We start from the raw sequence: 22,027 nt of genomic DNA on the forward strand, positions 1-22,027 counted from the left end.
GTTTTCACGCATCAACGCGGTAAATACGTCGAATCGAGATGTTTCTACAGGTTGCATCATGCAAGTTAATCACGTTTCGCTTGAACAATATGCCTGACGACGAACTAAACGAATGCTCTTGATTCACAAGCTGTGATCTGGGCTTTGGACTTTCACAAGAGCCCTCGATATTTACCAAACAGAAAGAACAATTCAGCAAACCTGTTTCCACAACAAAACAGATCTGATAGGCAATGTAAGTACTGTTCCTGATTTGCTTCTCAAGCTATACATGTCTTATATTGTGCTGAGACTTGATGTTGTTGTTTAGAAAACACTCGTAGAGCAGATGCAGCACAAATCGTATCTCTGTATGTGGTTGTCTTTTATTCGGTGTGTTCAGGGTTTCTGTGATTTAATGTCGTCGAATGCATACGATACGCAACTTCTTATTAACAGGGTTTGAATGATTGAGCGGCTCCGGTGATTCAACCGAGTCATCTGAAAGAATCGTTTGCTTTGATTCGCGCGGAGCTCCCTCTCGCAGTTTGCTCGTTTCTCAGAGAGTGGGATCTTTATGAACACCCATGGCGACCCGTGTTTATAGAAACCAGACATAACACCTCTGACAGCTGCAGAACATGGACTCGACGAGTAAACAGAGCTCAGTTAACCAACTTCAGGAGCAGATTCGCTCTCTGACTGAAGAAAATGTAAGATATTTTCTTGTCGTCTGAAAGTATGAGTTCTATGATAGAATAAAAATGCATTAGTTAGGCCGAACAATTCTAATGTCGGCTTTTAAAGTATATGCATATGCATTAAATGCGTTACACATATGGCTTTTATGCATTAAAAATAATTGGGTTGTAAAACCCCAGGGTTTTTAATCAGGGTAAGTGAGAAAATTTGACTATCATTCAAAAGTTTGGGGTAAGATTGATTGAGAAATGATTATTAATTAAGCTTAAACTTAATATTTCTATATCAAGTAAATGCTGTACTTTCTATTCCTCGATGAATCCTAAAAAATTGTGGGGTTTTTTGAGCAGCAAATCATAATTAGAATGATTTCTGAAAGGTCATGTGACTGGAGTAATGGAGGGAATAAGTTACACGGGTTTAATTTAATTTGAAATAATATTTTACAGTTGAATTGCTTATTTTGAATCAAATAAATGCAGCCTTGGTGAGCAGTTTAATTTAATTGATAAAAAACATAAAATTTTATGCATTTTTATAATTTTTCTTACTAATTGTTACTAGAAATAAAATCTTGATTATACTTGTATACGTATACTGGAGGTCACTTTAACGAAAACACTGAAAGTTGTCATCTTTTTCACAGGTACAGCTCCGGGAACGAAATGAAGGGCTGTTCAGTAAGCTCGATGCGGCCCAGAACAAACTGGGCCAGCAGGCTGCGTCAAAAAGCGACCTGTCAGTCAAACTGGTCCAGTGTGAGGAAGACAAACTGAAGGTAGGACCAGAAAACACAGGATCTGTCCGATGTCCGATGCACCGTTTCATATTTCGTGTCTTTCAGATCTCAAAAGACCTTGTCGACGTGCAGATCGAGGCCAATAAAATGAGAGAGCAATATGAAGCGGAGATCTTTGAACTGAAAAACATGGTAAGTGTGTGCAATGCACGCTGACAGGGGCGTAGCGTCAAATTAATTTCGAATTATGCAATAAAATATTTATGGCCACCTTTAATTTAGCATGTTTTATACTATGCTTATTTATGCAGTTCCCTTTAGACTTATATTATTACAACTGTAGCATATTGCAGCTATTAGTTCTAAATGTGCATATATATATATATATATATATACACACACACACACACACATACACATTATATATATACATACACACATTATATATATAGCTAACTATGATGTGACTTTATTGCAGTTATTGTTAGCAACCAACTTTGCATGGATAATTGCACACAAAAAACAAAAGGTACGCTCTTGCATACTGATGATAAAAGAGTAATGGTTAACACGGTTATTGAATGTTTTCACGCCCAGTTCCTGTCTAAGGAGGGCACCGCCTCGTCTCTTCAGGCAGAGTGTGCCCGGCTCAGACAGGAAGCGGCGACGGCATCGGCACGCTTAGAAGTCGTCAAGGCCAGTGAGCGTGACCTGGCCGGAGAGTACGGCGCGCTAAAGAGCGACTTTCTGTCGCTGAGCAACGCTCACGAAAGAGTGCGCACGCACTCGGAGGAGCTCTGCGCCGAGCTGCTCGCCCTCGCGCACACACACGACACGCTCCTGCAGGAGAGAGAGCGCACGCACACACACGCGCTGGAGGTGGAGAGGGTTCGAGCGCTGCTCAGCAGGACGTCCCACAACAGAGTCAGGGTGAGACGCACAGACACACTCGTCCTCCAGCAGTGTGTGTGCAATTCAGTTCTAGGGAACATTTTTCACTATTAAGTTATTTTTTCCCATTTTTTCTTTGGCTGTTTACTATATAGTTAGTGCGGCCGTTGTTTATTTTAAGCTCAGTCACTACTAATAAATGGCTAATGTTCTAGTAATATGCATGCTAATGAGCAGCTAGTTATGAGACCCTGAAATAAAGTCAATCTGAAAACACAATTCTGCATCTTAAAAAAAAACATTTGAATATTACTTTCTTTGATGATGCTGAGTTCCTATAACGTAAAGCTTCTTACGAAGTCCGGGTTGAAGATTTTTCGCTTTCTCGATATGATTCAGCCTCGGTGCAATTATTTAAAATATGCGATTTGAAGTAAAGTAATTCAGTAATGTGTTCCAGGAAGCGGCGGTGGTGTGATTATGGCACTTATTGAAGTGAATGCATGCTCTGTTTAACAGCCAGAAGAGTTTGAGCAGAGCAAGAAGAGCCAACGGGAAAGAGACGTAAGAACATCAGCATTATGTATTCCCTAGTTCTTCAGCTCAAGTCGATTTCTTGATTATTACTTTATGCGAGTGTACTGCATTCATGTGGATAAAGATTTTAAAAAATGGCCAGGGAATAATATAGTGTGTATATATATATATATATATATATATATATATATATATATATATATATATATATATATATATATATATATATATATATATGTGTGTGTGTGTGTATGTGTATGTGTATGTATACGTGTGTATGTGCTTATCCATCATTTTTATACTGCAGTGTTTTTATACTTATGCAATGTTGTGTTTAAATGCAGGGAGCGCAAAGCAACCTGAGAGACGAGTTAGAGAAACTGAGGAAAAGCTACGAGGGGCACCAAAGACAGCTAGAAGAGAAAGTGTGAGAGACACTGTGACGTCGACATCTCGGGTTACCAAACACCAGCGGGCGGCACTAAAATACACTTGAAATGATCACTGAGACCACATGTGTGCCTGACCACGATAACAGAAGAGCAACTGCTCACCTGTCGGTCGTACACTGCCTTAGGGTTTGGAAATGTTGCCCGATTGGCAAGCACACTTGTAAAGGATGCGAAAGATTTCAGGGAACGTCCTCAGTATGTTCACGTCCAGCAACAGTAATGTGACTTTCAGTACCAAACAAGTGCTCAGTTAAAATCACAGTGAGAACCGAGTGCATCTGTTGCGTATTTACGAACAGCAACTTTAAGTTTTATAAACGTATAAAAAAGTGATGCAATATTAACTAAGACTAAGTATAAGGGGTTTTTTTGTAATTTAATTAATTAGTTAATTGTTAAATATTAAATATACAAAAATTGCATGGAAAATGAGAACTTATTCATTGGGAAATATGTAATAAAATTGCTGAAAGCTAAACCTGCCGTAAAAAAGCTTAGAATAATAAAGCTAAATATGACATATTTAAGAGAAACGCTAACCAAAAAAATAAGCACATAACATAATTAATGCAAGTATAATTAAAATATAGAATGAACTGTAACAAGACCTGACCCTGGACCACAAAAACAATACCATTTTATGAAAATTGAGACTCGAAAAATAATCTGAATATATACGCTTTCCATTGATGTATGGTTTCTGGAATCTGAGGCTGCAAAAAAATCTAAATATTGATTAAATCGCCTTTAAAGTTGTCCAAATGAAGTTCTTAGCAATGCATGTTACTAATCAAACATTAGGTTTTCATATAGTTACAGTAGGAAGTTTGCAAAATATCTTCATGAAACTGGATCTTTATGAATAGTTCAATTTTTTACTACTTGAGAGTGAGTAAATGATGAACTATGGTGAACTATTCCTTTAATATCCTAATGATCTTTTAGCATAAACGAAAAAATGACTGCAATTTTGACCCATGCGGCGTATTTTTTGGCTATTGCTACAATTACTGCTTCTGTGCTCCAGGGTCACGTTTAAAACATAAAGGCTAATTCAAAATATAGGCAAATACAATAACAGCACATTAGCAATACCGAAAAACAACGCTCACAAAATCATAGACCCTCCCCTCAAAATCTGTTCCCATACGATCACGGGAGACGTATGTTATTAGCGTCAGTCAGTGGCTCAGAGTTGTGCACCTGCTACATTAGGAGCGATGTGGTGGAGCCGTTTAGTCACGAGACGTGGGCGCTGGAGGTCAGCTGATCTGTGTGTGTATGTGTGTGTTATCTTTCCCTCGCAGTGCGGCCATGGGCAGAGAACAGCAGGAGAATAAGAGAGCCATTCAGACCACCCGACACGAGCTGTCCCAGCAGTCTGCAGTCAGTATTAGCAAAAATTAACAATTTTTTACATCGGCAAAAAAAGTTTTCAGAAACTACTAGCTCACCTACTAAAGTCCTATTAAAACTGTTTCACAAAATAACAAGCATAGATGAACATATAATTCTAGGCCATATAAAGTATTATTAAGTGTGAAACAATGCTAAGTTAAATCTTTGTTAAAGCTGCGGCATTGTTTCTGATTAGCAGAGCGGGCAGAAATAGGTATATCTAGGCTGCTGTCTCTTTAAGACTAAATGCACCTAATACTGACACACAGTTAGTCGGCGGCATATGTTCACTTAAAACATGGGCGTAACCTACCAGCTTTTGGCTAGTTGCCAAAACGGGTATTTTAACACAACCTTGTGTGTGAATTAGCGAGATAACTTTCGCTCTATGATGGGAGAACAGTTCGTTCTCGGATCGCATGCATGCACCCCTATCATCCACACAGAAGATGCTGTGTGTGTTTTTCTGGCTGCTGATTGGCTCCCTCTCTGCATGCAGGCGCTGATTATTTCTCAACATCGGTTGAAGGAGGCCGAGGCTGAAGCCTCGAAACTACAAAATCACCTGAAGGAACTCAACAGGGAGTACAGGGCACGACTTACACGCTACATCCAGGACGTTACGGTACGTGTACAAGCCAGCAGGCTCGCATATAGTCAGACCTTTTTTTACAGTGGCTTCTTGAGCTGATGTGTTTTCAACAAGAGTCTTGTAATGTCTCGTAGGAGTGTGTAAGTGCAGCCGGGGACGGGGACTTGGGACGGAAGTTGAAGGGGTCTGTTGAGTCCATGCTGGAGGAAGTGAAAGCATCCCATCGCTCCAGAGAGGAACAGCTCACCAAAGCCGTCAGAACGTCCCACAAACGCATACAGGGTCTGAGCAACACATATCAACAACTGCTGATCGCTTACAGGTGCTTGGACAGCATTTGAGCCTGTTACTATTTACATTTATCACAAGGAGTCACACATAAAATATTCACTTCAAGTCTCAATTCTGATGTTCATGTTTCTGTGGTGTTGGTTATGACGTGCAGGAACATTTTTATGATTGATTTAGCAGGTGCTTTGGCTACTGTTTTTTTGAGATGCTATAATAGTTGTTAATAATATTTTGAATTTATTTATATTTTATATATATATATATATATATATATATATATATATATAAGCTGTCAAGCATTAATCACATCCAAAATAAAAGATTTGTTTCTATAATTAATGTGTATACTGTGCATATATATGCACATAATAATAATATAAACGTATGCATATATTTTGGCAACTCATTATGTTTATATATTAAATATGTTTCTATATAATATATAAGAATAGAAATGTGTATACATGTAAATATTTGTTAAATATATATGTGCTTGTGCATGTTTATATACATATACACAGTACACACACACATATATATATATATATATATATATATATATATATATATATATATATATATATATATATATGTATATGTGTATATATATATATATATATATGTGTAAACAAAACAAAAACTTATTTTGAATGCAATTAAATGTTTGACAGCACTATTATATATGCATTATATTTTAGGTCATATTTGTTTATTCCAATAATGCAAAAAAAAAAAAATATTATTTAAATTTAGTGTTTGTTAATAACCCTTGCTTTAACTATCCAATTGCCTTAAAATTTGACTAATGAACAGTTATTTTAAAAACATTTAACATGCTAGCTGATCAGCAAAATGATTATTCCAGGCTAAATCTGAAGTACAGAGTTTGGATGTGAATTCAAATCATTTTCATGCCTTTATAAAACTTTTTTTCTGTGTGGACATTTTAAGACATTTCAGCCTCCTTTTAAAGCGAAACCTGCTCCCACACACACACACTTGATCTGATTTGGTCTGATAAGTAGTGTCTCTGTATCCCAGACTGCAACGTGAGCAGATCCTGGCACTCCCTGAACACGCTTTAGAGGCCGGACCCCCTGAGGCCCACTTCAGTCCCGCGGGGACCGAGCTGAGAGGAGAGACCGAGAGAGAGCTACACAGACTGAGAGAGGACAAAGACCGCCTGGAGAGCCAACTGAAACTGGCTCGAGAACAGGTGTGTGTGTGTGTGTGTGTGTGTGTGTGTTATTTAATGGATTAGTTCTGTGACTTGATCGTGTGCTTGGTATTTCAGATGGCCGTTTTAACAGAGTCTTCTCAGAGGTGAGTATCATTCAGAGTTATATTTAAACATACTTTTTTGCTGTCTAATTTCACGTTTTGTTCTTGAAAACTTCTGCAGGGTTGGACTAACTCAAGACGCCTGGAATGATGTTCAAAAGCAGATCAGAGAATTAACCAGCTCCGCACAGGTAACCAGTAGCAACTTCATATTCTTAACCCCTTAACTACCCATGAATTCTGATGGAAATGTTCGGTTCAAGCCAAAAAAACTCTGATCGGTTCAAGAACCCTGATTGATTCGTAAATGGAAATGATTGTGTTCAAGAAAGATCAAATCTGGTTGGTTTATAATGATGTTCTGCCAAGTAACATGATGGTAGTCCAAACACCTGCCACAAGGAACCAGTCGAATTAATTAATTGTAACTATTAAAGGTTCATATTTTGATTTTGGGAGTCCCCAACTACACGTAACGTCGAAAATATATTATATTATGCATTTATTCTCCAATTCGACAATTAATTTATCCAAATTTAGTTTCATCTAAAGCAGAGTGCATTGCTTATTTGTGTACAGCGTTACCAGGGAAACGGCTATTTTTGCTGCTCCAAAAGCGGGACCTAGTGGCAAAAAAAATAAATCAATCAGTTTGCACTTGCACTTGCAAGCGCGTAAATCAAGCTTTACTACATCAACGGCTTTGCTGTCGTCGCCCTGGTAAGCGCAGTTGTCTTCCGACAGGAAGCTCAAGAGAGGGAGCGCGCCCATCTGATCACGAGGGTGACGGTTGCCGAGGCGCAGGTGTCTGAGCTGAAGGAGTATGTGGACAATCACCTGGGCAGGTATTTGAACACCCACCTGCGACATCGAGGAAATGACTTTCTAGGTGGCGTGTGATCTTCAGGTGTGGCGTCTTTGTGCAGGTACAAACTGGAGATAACACGGCTGCGCAGGCTGCTGGGATCACGGGAGGGAAGGTCAAAGAGTGCAAGAACCCCAAAGCCCCGCCCACTTCACCAATCACTCAAAAGCGGCAGTTATGAAATATAGTGCCTACCGCCTATCCCACGAATGAATCAAAAGGCAGCAGTTTTTAATATTGTGCAGGTCGTCATAAGCCACGCCTACAAATCTCAGTTATGAAATGCAGTGTATAAGCCCCGCCCACTTAACGAGTCACCCAGAAACAGCAGTTGGTAAAATCACAAGCCCCGCCCACTTCACAAGTCACTCAGAAAACAGTAGTTATGAAATGTAGAGCAGCCGTGCATAAGCCCCACCCACCCCGCAAATAAATCAAAGGGGGAGGGGTTTTTAAATATTGTGCAGTGCTTCATATGCCACGCCTACAAACCTTAGTTACGAAATGCGGTGCATAAGCCCCGCCCGCTTTACGAGTCATACAGAAACAGCAATTGATCAAATACAATGCAGGACTTGACAAGCCCCGCCCCCTTCACATGCAACTCAAGAGCAGCACTTATGAAATATAATTTGCAGCAGCACATAAACCCCGCCCACTCCACAAATCAATCCAAACAGCAGTTTTTTAAATACAGTGTAGGACTTGAAAAGCCTTCCCCATTCTGTATATCAGTCATCAGCATTTACGAGTTATAGTGCGGTGCATAAGCCCCGCCCACTCTGTAAATCCATCAGCAACGGCGGTTAAGAGATAAACCACTCAAACAGTGCTAATGCTGTCTACAGAGAAACATGATTTGGTTAATAATGTCAGCTTATAATGTGAAGCTAATAGTGGGATATAATAAGCAGCATTAGCCATTACCGAGGTGTGTTTCCGTGCAGAAGACATGAAATGTCATTTAAAATCTCTAAACATCTAGATTTTGTTTTGCATGTAAACACTCTTATCATGTCTGTTTACGTTCGGGGACATGCGGTCGAAAGCAGGGTTACTAAATAGATGATTTTTGATCATTATCAGAGTTTGGTTGTTCGTGAAAACACTCGTTAAGGCAGTTATTTGCATTTTTACTCGTGGTTCATGCTAAACTCCCATGGCTAATTTCAAGATTTTTTTAATATTTTGCATTAAACTACTGATTCGGATTAAATACTTCACCGTAATTCTTGGCAATTTGTTACTTGTTAAATTAAAGTGGAATCATCAAAATGAAACGACACGGCAATATGACTGTGTGTGTGTGTGTGTGTGTGTGTGTGATTGAATTTGCTCTTCCTTCCTGAGAAACTATGCGTGGAATGTTTGTAAAGCTTATGTCAATTTTACGGCTGCGAGAATGAAAGGCTGCTGACAATTAATTGTCTGAAGGGTTAAGATAATTTCATTACAGAGCATGTAGTTCACACACACGCTGATCCCTGAGAAACATACGACACGGAGTGACAGACATGTTATTTGTGCACGCAATAAATCAACCGCAGAGGTTTCATGGGCTAGTCGTATCATCGTTTACCACGCTCTTTTTTTTTTTTCAGGCTATTTTAGTTTGTTGTTAGAATCTAAACTTATGTTTTAGGTTTATTATTTAAAACAAATTATATATATATTTATATAAAAGGTTTTACAGTAATGTGTGTGTGTGTGTGTGTGTGTGTATATATATATATATATATATATATATATATATATATATATATATATATATTACTGTTGTCAGAAGATTAAACATGCATAATTGCATCCAAAATAAAACTTATGTTTTAGGTTTATTATAAAAAAAAATGTATGTATGTATGTATATATATATGTGTATATATATATATATATGTGTGTGTATATATTGTTGTCAAAATATTAATCATGAATAATTGCATCCAAAATAAAAATCTGTTTACATAATATAGTGTACTGTGTATATTTATTATGTATATGCAAATACACAAACACACATGCATATATTTAAGAAAAATATGTTATGTATTAAATATATATGAAATAAAAATATAGAATAATATAGAAATGTATAAACGTAAATATTTTCAAAATATATATTTATATTTTGAATATATAATAAAATATATATATAATTTTTGTATTATTATTATAAAAATATAAATGTATATTTTGAAAATATTTACATTTCTATTTAAATTTCTGTCTAATTTTCTTCTACTATAAAACTTTTTTTTTTAAGTTTTACATAGAACATTTCAAATGTTAAAAAACTATTTTCAACGAGAAGTTAAACGTGAATGAGGATCAGGAATTTAAAGTGTGAAATACTGCAGGAGCAAACTTGAAAGCATATTACTGGAAAAAGAAAAAAAATAGCACGGATTATCCGCAAAAAGAGAGCGTGGAAAAGACAGAAAGAGAGCGAGCGAGACAGAAAGAGGCTGTGGGCTCGGCCAGATAAAGGGAGAGTGTTTGGGAAATGGGCTGCAGACTGAGAGGCTTCGAGCGCCTCTTTATGAGCCGGGGGAGAATATTCAAGATTATGCGTATGGGAAACGGGGTGTAGTGAGTACAGTGGCCCCTGAACCCCTGGGAAAGGAGCGGGGCCGGGGAGGGGCTTATGGGTAGTGAGGGTAATTGCTGGGGGTCGGCCGACTGTGTGCCAGCTCACTCTGGGTGGCATCCGCACCGGCCCGCTGACATCATGAGAACATAACAGCAAAGAGCGAGAAAGAAAGAGAGAGAACAAAGTGCTTTCAGCTCTTTACCTCACGCTTGTAGACGGATTCGAAATGAAATAATAACGATGCATATTTATTATTGTATATAGGTTTGCATAAAACATTATAATTATTTTATATTATTGAAACAATATTCATTGAATGTATTTTGTGTCATTTATAGCGTTTTATATTATTTTTTTGTTTTAGAATATTAAACAATATTTGTTTTTGTATTAATATTAAAATGTTACAAATTCTTAATTTAGTATTGTATTATTTATTGTCATTGTATGTAATATAAGATGAAGTATGAGGTATATTCATACTAATTAATTACTAATGAAATAAATAATATAGTGTCATCAGATTGATATATATATTCAAATTTATCAATAGAACATCCATCTTTTATATAAAAATATATACTTTAAAAAAATATAATATAAAATACATATATTTAGCATTCTGAAAAGAAATGATATTTAAAATATATAAATATATTTAAAATATTATAATATAAAATAAAAATAATATAAAAAATATAATTTTAGATATTTAAAAATATATATTTTTACGTTATATTAATATTAACATTTTATAATTTTTAAAATATTGTTTATCATTATTTGTAATATAGGATGAACTGAGGTATCTTCCAATAAATTCAGTATTTTAATAAATAATATAGTGTCATCAGATTTGTGTCATATATATATAGATAGAAAGATTATAAATATAAATTGTACATTTTATATAAAAATATTTGCATATATTACTTGTTACTTATTAATGTTTAGAATATTATTTTACATTTTGTATTCAAACATTTGCATATTAATATTGTTATATTATTCGTATCATTATTTATTGATATTATTATTTTTACTATTGTTTTATATTTGCATAAACTGTCGAACATCGATGCAGAATAATATAGTAGTTTCCTCCATGCTTTACAGCAGTCCTTCATGAATCCTCTGGCTATGTGGGGAATGTGTGTCTGATATTATGAGCAGTGGGAAAATAATATTCCAGCTGGGCATCGGGGTCCGTCTTCACATTTATAAACCTGCGTGTCTTCTGAATATGAGAAGCGCTGCTTCGGTGTTTACCGCTCGGGCGATATGTGCCTAATAAACTCTGGCAGGCCGTGATAGAGCGTGCGTGTGCGTGTGTGCGTCTGTGTGTGTGTGTGTGTGTGTGTGTGTGTGTGAACGGCAGTAATTTATGAGAACAGGCTGGGGGGGGTGAGACGGAGGAAAGAAAAAAAAGTGACAAAGGCGAAAGAATGTGGGACGCGTGAGAGAGGAATTTGAGCAGAACTCGACGATCAAATTAATGAGTGTGTGAATTCAGACGGACGGACTGAGAGCCAGCCGACATGAATGAACTTTTACCTTTCCTGGGATGCGTGCAGTTTATATTTAAATAGTCTTTTTTTTATATTGAAATGACTGTAATCCTCACGCTGGCTCGAGCGTTTCGGCCCACGTGGTCGTAGACGACCTGGAAATAGTTCACGAGGGCTGAGAAACCCGTGTTTTTGGGTTGTTCAAAATGTTTCTCGGCGTCCGTTTCTCTCTGTCAGGAGCACCTGCTGGCCGATTTCAAGATTTCCAGCTCTTTGGTGTCGTCTGGAGGAGTGAGAGAGGGGAAAAACATCAAGAGAGTGAGCCGAGGGATGGAGAGAAACGACACGCTGAGGAGGAGAGGAGGGGTCCGAGGGTTTTTCCCACACTCTTTGCTGTGCTTTAATCCGTGTCATGATTGGGACAAAATTCAGACACCCTCCTGTAGCCGCTGCACACAAAGAGCGGGGTCTTTCTCTCTCCGTGCCGTATCTCCTCGTGTTTTGGCTCGGGTCCTGTTCTCACAGTCCGTTCACATGTGTTCACACATTCTGCCCATTATCACAGGAGTTTAGCAGCACTGCCGATCGTACCTCAGGGAACAGGTCACTTCTCTCTATCGGGGTGATCACATATTCTATAAGTCACTATAATATGAGGTTTGAATAAACTAGCAAAAATAACAACAGGTTTCTAAAGCAGTCAAGCTATTTTCAGGTTTTGGCTGGTCAGTGTTGGAACTACACAGTCTGTATTTTATTTTATTTATTTTATTTTTATTTTTTTATTTTGTTTATTTTAATTTAAATTAATTTATTTTTATTTAGTTTATTTATTTATTTATTTTAATTTAATTTTAATTAATTTATTTTATTTTTATTTTATTTATTTTAATTTAATTTTTTTTTATTACACACTAATCCTATCTTTGCGCTACCAAATTACACCCTAATATCAATGTTTATTATATTATATGTAGTGCTGTCAAACGATTAATTAATATTAATCACATCCAAAATAGTCCTGTGTGTACTTTATTTATTATAAATATATAAATACACACATATATATATATATATATATATATATATATATAATGTATTATATATTTTTACAATGTCATGTATATGAATATAAATTTGCAAGTAAATATATATAGATTTTGTTTAATGTATATTATATGTGTGTGTATTTGTATATACATCATTAAAAACTTTTATTTCCGATGCAAATAATCACAAGCATTTGACAGCACTACATCAATAAAAAGTTTACCTGTCCGACTTTAATTATTTACTTGTTTGTCACTAGTTAATTGAATCACAAATAGTGTATTATATCACAGTAAATTATTCAACAAAAACACAAAAGACTCATTTCTGTTTTACAAAATAAGATACTGATATCAATTATATTACAGTTCATTTTAGTAATATCAATATTTCTTCATTAAATTTAGATATCTTGCGCATATGTAACGCGCTATCCTTATTTCCGTGCTAAGAAATAACTTTTTATATATATATTTTTTCCATTAAATCGCTAATGTTTAATTCTAATATATTTTTGTAACCGAAACGTAATCTCATACAGCTTTAATTAAGACAAATTGCTCATTGTATGACACATCTGCAAGTCGTTTTAGACCAAATTAATGCATTTAAATCCATAGTTGAGTTTAGCGTCGTGCCATTTAGCAGTAGTCGGAGTTCATGTTCTGTCACGGCTGATTTAGTTTGATGTTGCTTATTATTTATTGAAATACTGTGGCGAGAGTAACCCGAGTCCAATGGTTTTTTCTCAGAGAGGTTTCTCAAGACGCCCGGAGCTCAAGAGACATGAAACGCTAATGTGTTTTGACGTTGACTGATGTGTGTGTGTCGTGTAGTTTGGAAGACATGTGACAGCATGCGTTGTTTTTAATATTAGGAGAGGCTTCGCTTTTTGGATGACCTTGCTTTTCTGTGTGACTCATATTGTTTTCGTTTGAGGTGATAATTAGGGTCATTTTGGCGGGAAATAAGAAAGACACTGCCCACCCCGACCTGAGGAGCTCAGCTACACACACACACACACACACACACGCTTGGGCTTCCCTCCGCATTTTAATGGGATTACGGCCATCTGCAGACCCTTAAGGAACAAAAGTGTGTGTTCCTGGAGAAGTTGTGTTCTTCGGGGGTTGAAGTGTTATGTCAGCATGTTAACACACACCGCGGGGATCTGGAGCCTCTGAAGAGAGTCAAGCTGAATCGGGATTGTCTGCAACAAAATGACCGCATTTTAGACAAATAGAGCAATTTATGCAACTAATAAGACTATATAGTGCTCGGAGTCTTTTTTGGATGCTTTTGAAAGATCTCTCTTCTGCTCACCAAGGATGCATTTATTTGATTAAAAATACAGAAAAAAACTTAATTTTGTCATATATTATTACAAATCAAAATATCTGTTTCCTGTTGGAATATATGTTAAACTGTAATTTATTTCTGTGCAGCAACGCTGAATTATTGCTCCTAGTGTCACATGATCCTTCAGAAATGAGCTCAATATGCTGATGTTCTGCTCAAGAAACATTTCTGATTATTATCAGTGATGAAAACGGCTAAGCTGCCAAATATTTTGGTGCAAACCATCATGCATATGCACTTTTTTAATGTAAATGTCTTTTCTGTCACTTTCGAACAATTTAATGCATCCTTGCATGTCCATTTTATTTCAGTGCAATGTCGAACTACAATCTGCAGTCTTTCACTTTTTATATTATAAGTGCTCTTTTATATTTAGAAATGTGTCGCGTAGCTATTGTGGTGACAGAAATAGATTGAGCTGAATTGTGAGTTTTGTGATTGGAATGCAGTTTGTGTGTGAGTGTGTGTGTGTGTGTGTGTGTGTGTGTGTGTGGTGGATATAAATGGACACAATCCAGGTCAGAGAGCTCCTGTCTGTGGGTCGGGTCGTGCTCATTTCCTGTTCTATCTCTGGAGCTCTTGGACACACACTGTACACCTGATCACACACACACACACACACACACACACACACACACCCTCGGCAGCTCACCAACACCCTTCCTCATTTTCCTGTTATTCACCTTACAACTAGAGTATAAGATTATACATATGCTAATAATAAAGTGAACCAAACTTTGCCTATATGCTAACGGAAGTTTGAAACTGGTAAGAGTTTGTTTTCACGGAAATTGATCATATATGCATTAAATTGACCGAAAGTGACAGTAAGGACATTTATAATGTTAAAAAAGTTAACTTTCTAACTTTGTACACAACGGTCACTTTGATAATAATCAGAAATGTTTCTTAAGCAGCAAATTAATCATATTAGTACGATTTCTGAAGGATCACGTGACACTGAAGACCGCATTAATGATGCTAGAAATTCATCCTTGATCACAGCAATAAATTTAGTTTTAACATATATTAACATAGGAAATGGTTATTTTAAATTGTAATAATATTTCACTTTTTTGCTCAAATAAATGCAGCCATAGTGAGATTAAACTCTATATGGATAATATTAACACTGCAGGCTAAATAAAAGTATCCTCTTTAATTTTTGACTTTTTAGATTTTTTTACTAGTCATTCAGAAACCAGACAGACACAAATGTGATGATTATTTTTTCTTTATAAACAATTGTTGCATTTTTTTTTACCAATCTTTCATACAAACTCTACAATGTTAACAGAATATTTCATCATCCAGTTTTAAAACTCTAAAAACATCTTATATACACAGATATCCACACATATACATATATTTTACACCCAGCAGTCACATTGGTTCGTAAAGACATTAAACACAAACACTGGCAGCATAGAATATGGCAGCTTCGGCTCGCTCTCTACGTTTGGTTGATCCGTTCATTAGTTTAGTGCACATACATCGCTGACAAAAATGGACAGGAAGCACGAAAAAAAAAAAAAAAAAAGACAAAAGCAATAGCATCTAAGCAGAATTAGATGAAGGACAGTGTTTGCCTGAGACCAGCAGTCAATGTTTTGGTACACAATATGAGCGACTTGACAAACTTTACAGAGCGTCTGAGAGCAAGAGACGATATTTCAGACCATAAAATCTCTATAGATTACATCGTAAGTACATAACATTTAAACGACCGATAAAATCCAGATTTGCGAGGATACCCTGTTCGTTCGCGTTCACACCGACAACAGTTCAACCGTCGGATTAAAGCAGTTAAATATGCAGCGTCACGTGACTTTACGCTCTGCGCTCCCATTGGTCGCTGCGCGTCTGCGTGAAGAACTGAGCCGCTCGACTTTGTCCGAATGCAAAAGCCCTGGACGGTAAACGAACCGCAACCGATTTTCGGATGCCGATCGCTGTCGGTGTGAATGCAACGTTGAAAATAAAAATCAGAGTAAAAGTGCTCTGAACGCGACGGTACCAGCTTAGCGACGTCAAAGCAAACTAGCGGTAACCGTGTTAACTAGTTAACCACGAGGTAATCGGCACATGCTATCTGCAGACACCAAATAATTAATACACTATTGCTACCGTTTTCATTACTTGATGTTAGCTGCATGCTATCCTCGGCCTGTTAGCATATAAACCGTAGCTGATTTCATATTATAGAAATATATATTTATATAAAACATCTTTTGCTATGCTACATATAGATCCGTTTTGGTTCTCAGTGCTTGCAGCATCCAGGTATCGCCATCTTTCCCTTCCGTTCACCAGTGCAAATTTAGAAAATAGACTTGATTTTTTATATATATATATATATATATATATATATATATATATATATATATATATATATATAATGTGTATATATATATATATATATATATATGTATATATATATATATATATATATATATATATATATATATATATAAAAACATATATATATATATATATATATATATATATATATATATATATAAAAAAACATAATATATATAAAAGAAAAAAAAGAAAATATATACTCTCAATACAAAAAGGCGGACAAATCAATGTTTTTCTGTGGCGTCAAATACTGCGAAAGACGACTGCGCTACATGCATTGCGTACAGCTTATTCACCAGCTCAACATCGTGAGTTTGTCTCCGACGTCACGAGGACTTTGGATATTTCAGTGACGCGATGTTCGCATCAAAGCGTCCCAAGACGAGATTTCCTGAGTTACAAAAAAAAAAAAAAAAAAAAAAAAAAAAGAGGCCCGGTTTAGGAGCTCAAACATGGGCGGAATCAGACGGACGTGGACACGGATATCCATCTTGATCCGGCGATCTTTGCTGAGATTTCCTCCTCTGTTCTCCCAGTCTCTCAGATCATGTTCTGTGACAGAATCTCGAGTTTGGCCCGTGTTTTCCCGTCAGTCGTTGACCAGAGTGCAGGGGATCATCAGGGACTGTTTGGCCTGCTCGTACACCTTCAGGAAGTCTTTGTAGCGCGGAGCGCAGCCGAGCCACGCCTCCCCGAAGTGCACGCGGCCGGTGAACAGAAAGCTGCCGGCGCCGGGCCGGACGCCACACTGAAGAGGTGTCCGGATCTCGCCCGACCGCGTCAGACGCCCCGATTCAGGGAACAGCGCAAACTTCTGCCGGTAAACCCGCGTGGCGCTCACTTTGATCACCGCCGCTTTCAGACTTGAGTCCTTATCCACTGAACGGATGTTTCCTCGAACCACTAAAAACACAGAAAGCTCCGTTAGAACGATGGACAACGGGCGCCAGACTCGAGCTTTTGCTGCTTTGGGTTGGTTTACGGTTTCTTTGTTGGGTTAGAAATGTACTTTTCTCCAGTAGATTGACACTGCAAAGAGTGACTTGGTACAACTGAACTAAAACTAAGCACTAATAAAAACATACTGGTATCCTAATGAGACTAAACTAGGGCTGGGTTTGACCCTGTGACCTTGTGTTGCCAGCCCGGAGCTTTAACTAAACCGCTAGAAAATGGGGCTGACATTATTAGCCGAAGCTTGTAGGTTTGAGGTTCTTGCTATCCTAGAGACATTTACACACCTTTAGCGGAAAAGTCCTGTTAATTGTTTGCAATAAAAAAAAAAAAGATTAAAAAAAAGACACTCACCAAAGTCACTAGTGCACACAGCCATCAGGATCTCGGTGTTATTGCACGGCCTACAGGCTCCTGTGAAAGAGAGAGGGAGAAGAACATGAGACACCGACGAACAGGAACGCCGAGAGATGACCCATAACGTGCAGCTGTTGCTTTACGGCTCTTCTGTGGAGGTGTGATGGAGATAAATGGCCTCCTGATGGGTGTGAGCCACGTCACCCGATCAAAGCTGGCGAGAGAGAGGTGTGTGTCCCTCAATCAAGATCCTGACACTTCGCTCTTCCTCTCTAACGTTCATCTGGAAAACCCACCCACATTCTCCAAGCTTTGAACATCATTCGACATTATGCCGCGTTAAAACGACTTTTTAATCTTCATCCATTTGAAGTCAATGAAAATGAGACTGGGCTGTGCTGATTAATATATCCTACATAATATAGATTTTATGTATGAATTTTAATGCAATTATAATACAATTCTAAACAGGATTTATAATGTCAAGTTAATTTTTTTGTTTTAATTTTTGTAACATTCTTGGTACAAAACTAGTGATTATTGAGATACCGTTACCTTTTATTACTATTTTTCATTTTAGTTTAATTTTTTTTTTTACATATACAAGTTTGATGCATTTTTGTTAAGTTAGATTAAAAATGAGAAATGTCGCCTTGGCAACCAGCCGAAATAAAATTAATAAAATTTCATTTTATTTCAGTAAAAAAAAAAAGTTGTTTTCACATCTTTAGTGAACCGTGAGTAAATATCATATAGTCGCATCGTTAAAAAACGTGCTTCATATCGGCCATTCTGCGCTCTACATGTCGGCCATATTGGTTGGGCGTTACGCAAAGTGGCTCTTTCTGGAGGTTTACGGGACGGTTTGCGGGCGACACGCGTGCGCTCTCGAACAGCAACAGGTGTCTGTGTGGGTGTGCGAGAGAAAGTTGTCGGCCCTTTAAAACTTTTAAACGTCCTTCCCGTCTCCTCTCTGCTCCCAAAACTCCCAACAAAAGATCCGCTTTTCAGTTGCGCCGTCCCCCAGCCAACCCCCCCCCCGTTACCACGGCGACTGCGCTCTCATGCAGGTCTCCGAAACGGCTCGCTATGGAGACGAACCCCCGTCCCGTACGAAGCTTTTGTCTTCCTCTCCCTCCCCCCTCGGCTTTTCCGCTCCGCTCCCTCCCCCGCTCCTCACAACTGGAGCCGGCCTGAAACTATCACTGAAACCTGGCGCATTTAAAGAAGTGCAGTGCCGCGACCGCAGACTGTTTGTGCTCCTCGAGAAGCCTTCGGTCGGTGGTTGTACTCCGAAGAAACGCATTACTGTGGAGTTCAAGTCTCGTTAAAGTTTGAATGAACGCTCTGTTCAATGCTCAACCCCCACCCACCCACCCCGTCCACCCAGAGGTCACTCGACTCCAACTCAACTACGTTTGGGAACTTCAACTCCTACTTTGCATAACGTTGCACTGAACTTCTCTGCACAACCATCGCAGGTTCAGAGACATCCTCTGCAGGTTCGGTCTCAAGCAACAAGCCTAAAATGCTAGAGTTTTTGGAAATTTGGGATTGTTTTAATCATACATACATTTTAGTCCCAGCTGCATTGCTCTTTTTTTCGCTAAACCATCAACTTTTGCAGTTGATTCTCAATTTAGATTGTTCTTAAAGTACAGAAGAGTTGTTTTCTGTATTTTTAGATATATTATATATATATATTTAGATGTATTCGTACTGATACTCGATCACACATAGTAGTTCCCAACGTTTTTGCATAGTTTTGGAGCATTTGCGCTGCACTTTTTTTAAAGCAATTAACTCACGATCATTAACTCTCATATTTCTAGAGAAACGTTCAGGTCTCGTTTACAGGTTTATTCTAAGTCCAGAAGAGCCGTAGTAGTCATTTTTGGGCAATTTGGATTATTTTGGGACCAATGTTACATTTGGAAAACATTTTCTATATTTAATAATAAAAGTAAATGTATACATTTAGTTTAACTTTAAACGAGATTTAATATTTTAAGTGAATCTCATTTTAATTTTTGTAAAATCACAGCAAATGAATGTCTTTGTGCACATTCTTGAATCAATTCTATTGATTACTGAGATACTTTAAAAAAAATTATTAATGTTTTATGCTAGTAATTTTGCAGTATCTCTAGCTTTGATGATTTTTTATTTCAGTTGTTGTTTTAGTTATTTTTGTACACCAAGCTAAAGTGAGAAATGTTGCTAGCTGAAATTTAAAAAAAATCTATTTTTAAATATTTTATTTTATTTCAGATAATGTTTATTTCAGGTAATGAAAATGTTATGAACCTATCATTTTTGTGCCGATATTAAATTTTAAAACATAAACTTTTAAATATGTCCCCCAGGATATTCACCTTCGCTGCCGATTGGATCCGTGTTGACTGACGGCTGCGCCATCCAATCCCCTCTCAGCTCGTAGCGGAACGCAGCGATGCGTCTGCTGATGTCCTGGTGAGGCGTCGCTTGCAGGAAGAGCGCCGGTCGTTCCCCAGGCATGGCACTGAAGCAGCGCACACGGGCCGGGCCGGAGGTCTCGTCTCCTACCAGAAGCTCCAGGACCCCGTCCCGCTCCAGGTAGAGCTGGGCCCCGCCCCAGTGCGGATCCGGCTTGATGCAGGCCGACACCGGGCTCCTGCTGGACTCGCCGGGGCCCATGGCGCTCCACGGCAGTCGGGGCGAAAGAGTGAGACGCAGAGCTCCGGCGGGGTACAGCCACTCCACGGAGCCCTCCGCACACCTCAACCAAACCTGCTCCACGTTCTTCGCCGCCTGAGAGAGACCGCTGCACAGATGGAAACCGGCAGAGTTAACCAGGGAAATCTGAGCAGGCCAGACCTCTGTGAGTCGGTTGATGCACATTAAATGAGGTGCAAGCAGAAAAACGGTCATTTGCTATGGTCTGCTTTCTCAAAACATGAGTCTCCAGACACTGACCCGTGCATAAAGTTGCAGGGAAAGTTTAACGCCCCCTAATGGTTCCTGGTTACTTTAACTGCAGCCATTTAAACTTTCTGGACTAGTGGAAACATCCTTAAACATCTATTAGTATTGCACCCATCTTTTATTCCATTACAGTTATATTTTTTCCTATACTACACAAACAAAGTGCTTAATTAAGCTTTTTTCGCGCAACAGGTTGGGCTTCGGCGCGCGCGTAAACTGCACCACGACTACAAATATTCACGATGCATATGCAAAGCGCGCACAAATAGGAGATATCGCTGCACTTCATACTCATTCGTACAAAACATTTTAACTTGCATACACTTTGCACGCTTTTAATTGCACAGGAATCATGCGAAGAGACGGAAAAACCAATGCGCTCCGGGACGAAACGCAAACATAACGCGTTTAAAAAAAAAATCAATCAACAGATATAAAGCCTGCAACTCTGCATGGTTGTAATATTCACCTTCCCCTCCAGCTGCACTGGTCTTCTGAGTAACTGGCCATCGTGAAACCCGTCAGGAATGAAATCCAAAGCGCAAAACTCCGAAAGTCCGACAGCTCCATCACCGCGCAAAGAGACGGCGCGGTTATCCAGAGACGCGTGCGTAAAGTCCTTCTCTTAGCTGCTTTTCCAAATCTAACACTTAAACCGAACGAAGACCTACCGATTCCATGCTGTGGTCTGATCTAAAAGACTGATCTGTCTAAACTACACTTGCCTCTCTTCCTGTAGATCAGTCCGTGGCGCGCGAGCGGTGAGCTCCTGACTGACTGAACTCCGGCGCAAGAGTTTCAGGACTGCGCTAAACTTTAAACCCCGCCCACGACAGGAGGCGTGGCTTCTCCGCAGTTAAAGTCCAATGAATGGCATCTCCTCTATTCACACTGTGCAAAAGAAAACGACAGAAGAATGTTTAATCAGCCTGGATGTATGTGTAGGATTTTGAAACATAACACGCTGCTGGCAATCGCGTCCGAATCATTTTAGCGAATCAAATGGTTCGCGCGGCTCGTTCGGTGAACCGTTTAAATGATTCACTGGATTCTGGCATTTAATTGTAACTTTTTCGTCCCTGTGTTTATGTCTGCGTTATATAAAGGTTATTTAGATTTAATTGAATTTGAGTTTCAAAATGCTAAACAACGCAAAC

The 22,027-nt window shown here is 38.2% G+C and overlaps 2 protein-coding genes across 4 annotated transcripts; one reads left to right on the top strand and one right to left on the bottom strand.

Annotated features, from left to right (window-relative positions):
- Positions 1 to 36: 36 nt before the first annotated feature.
- Positions 37 to 9,007, top strand: ccdc78 (coiled-coil domain containing 78). 3 transcript variants are annotated; one of them, XM_043225581.1, is made up of 15 exons: positions 37 to 235; positions 439 to 692; positions 1,328 to 1,459; positions 1,526 to 1,612; positions 2,018 to 2,350; positions 2,831 to 2,875; positions 3,193 to 3,275; positions 4,608 to 4,686; positions 5,198 to 5,323; positions 5,425 to 5,612; positions 6,623 to 6,797; positions 6,876 to 6,904; positions 6,984 to 7,053; positions 7,607 to 7,707; positions 7,789 to 9,007. In XM_043225581.1, exons 2-15 carry the CDS (start codon positions 621 to 623, stop codon positions 7,913 to 7,915), a joined length of 1,647 nt encoding a protein of 548 aa, XP_043081516.1. In that variant the 5' UTR covers positions 37 to 235; positions 439 to 620; the 3' UTR covers positions 7,916 to 9,007. The 3 variants fall into 3 exon arrangements, with proteins under 3 accessions (XP_043081516.1, XP_043081517.1, XP_043081518.1); XM_043225582.1 differs by lacking the exon at positions 439 to 692 and having other exon boundaries at positions 41 to 235; XM_043225583.1 differs by lacking the exon at positions 2,018 to 2,350 and having other exon boundaries at positions 42 to 235.
- Positions 9,008 to 16,800: 7,793 nt separating this feature from the next.
- metrn (meteorin, glial cell differentiation regulator) lies at positions 16,801 to 21,813 on the bottom strand. Its single transcript, XM_043225855.1, has 4 exons — positions 21,340 to 21,813; positions 20,282 to 20,709; positions 17,904 to 17,963; positions 16,801 to 17,498 (listed from the first exon to the last, which is right to left on the bottom strand). Exons 1-4 carry the CDS (start codon positions 21,438 to 21,440, stop codon positions 17,185 to 17,187), a joined length of 903 nt encoding a protein of 300 aa, XP_043081790.1. The 5' UTR covers positions 21,441 to 21,813; the 3' UTR covers positions 16,801 to 17,184.
- Positions 21,814 to 22,027: the final 214 nt, after the last annotated feature.

The sequence above is a fragment of the Puntigrus tetrazona genome, chromosome 24, assembly GCF_018831695.1.
Source record: "Puntigrus tetrazona isolate hp1 chromosome 24, ASM1883169v1, whole genome shotgun sequence".
NCBI lineage: Eukaryota > Metazoa > Chordata > Actinopteri > Cypriniformes > Cyprinidae > Puntigrus > Puntigrus tetrazona.

Coding starts and splice junctions, on each gene's coding strand:
- metrn (XM_043225855.1), bottom strand. CDS start 21,440: ATGGAGCTGTCGGACTTTCGGAGTTTTGCGCTTTGGATTTCATTCCTG. Junction 20,710..21,339: donor CAGTGCAGCTGGAGGGGAAG/GTGAATATTACA, acceptor CCATCTGTGCAG/CGGTCTCTCTCAGGCGGCGA. Junction 17,499..17,903: donor TGTGTGCACTAGTGACTTTG/GTGAGTGTCTTT, acceptor CTGTGTTTTTAG/TGGTTCGAGGAAACATCCGT.
- ccdc78 (XM_043225581.1), top strand. CDS start 621: ATGGACTCGACGAGTAAACAGAGCTCAGTTAACCAACTTCAGGAGCAG. Junction 1,613..2,017: donor TCTTTGAACTGAAAAACATG/GTAAGTGTGTGC, acceptor TTTCACGCCCAG/TTCCTGTCTAAGGAGGGCAC. Junction 6,798..6,875: donor TGAAACTGGCTCGAGAACAG/GTGTGTGTGTGT, acceptor TTGGTATTTCAG/ATGGCCGTTTTAACAGAGTC.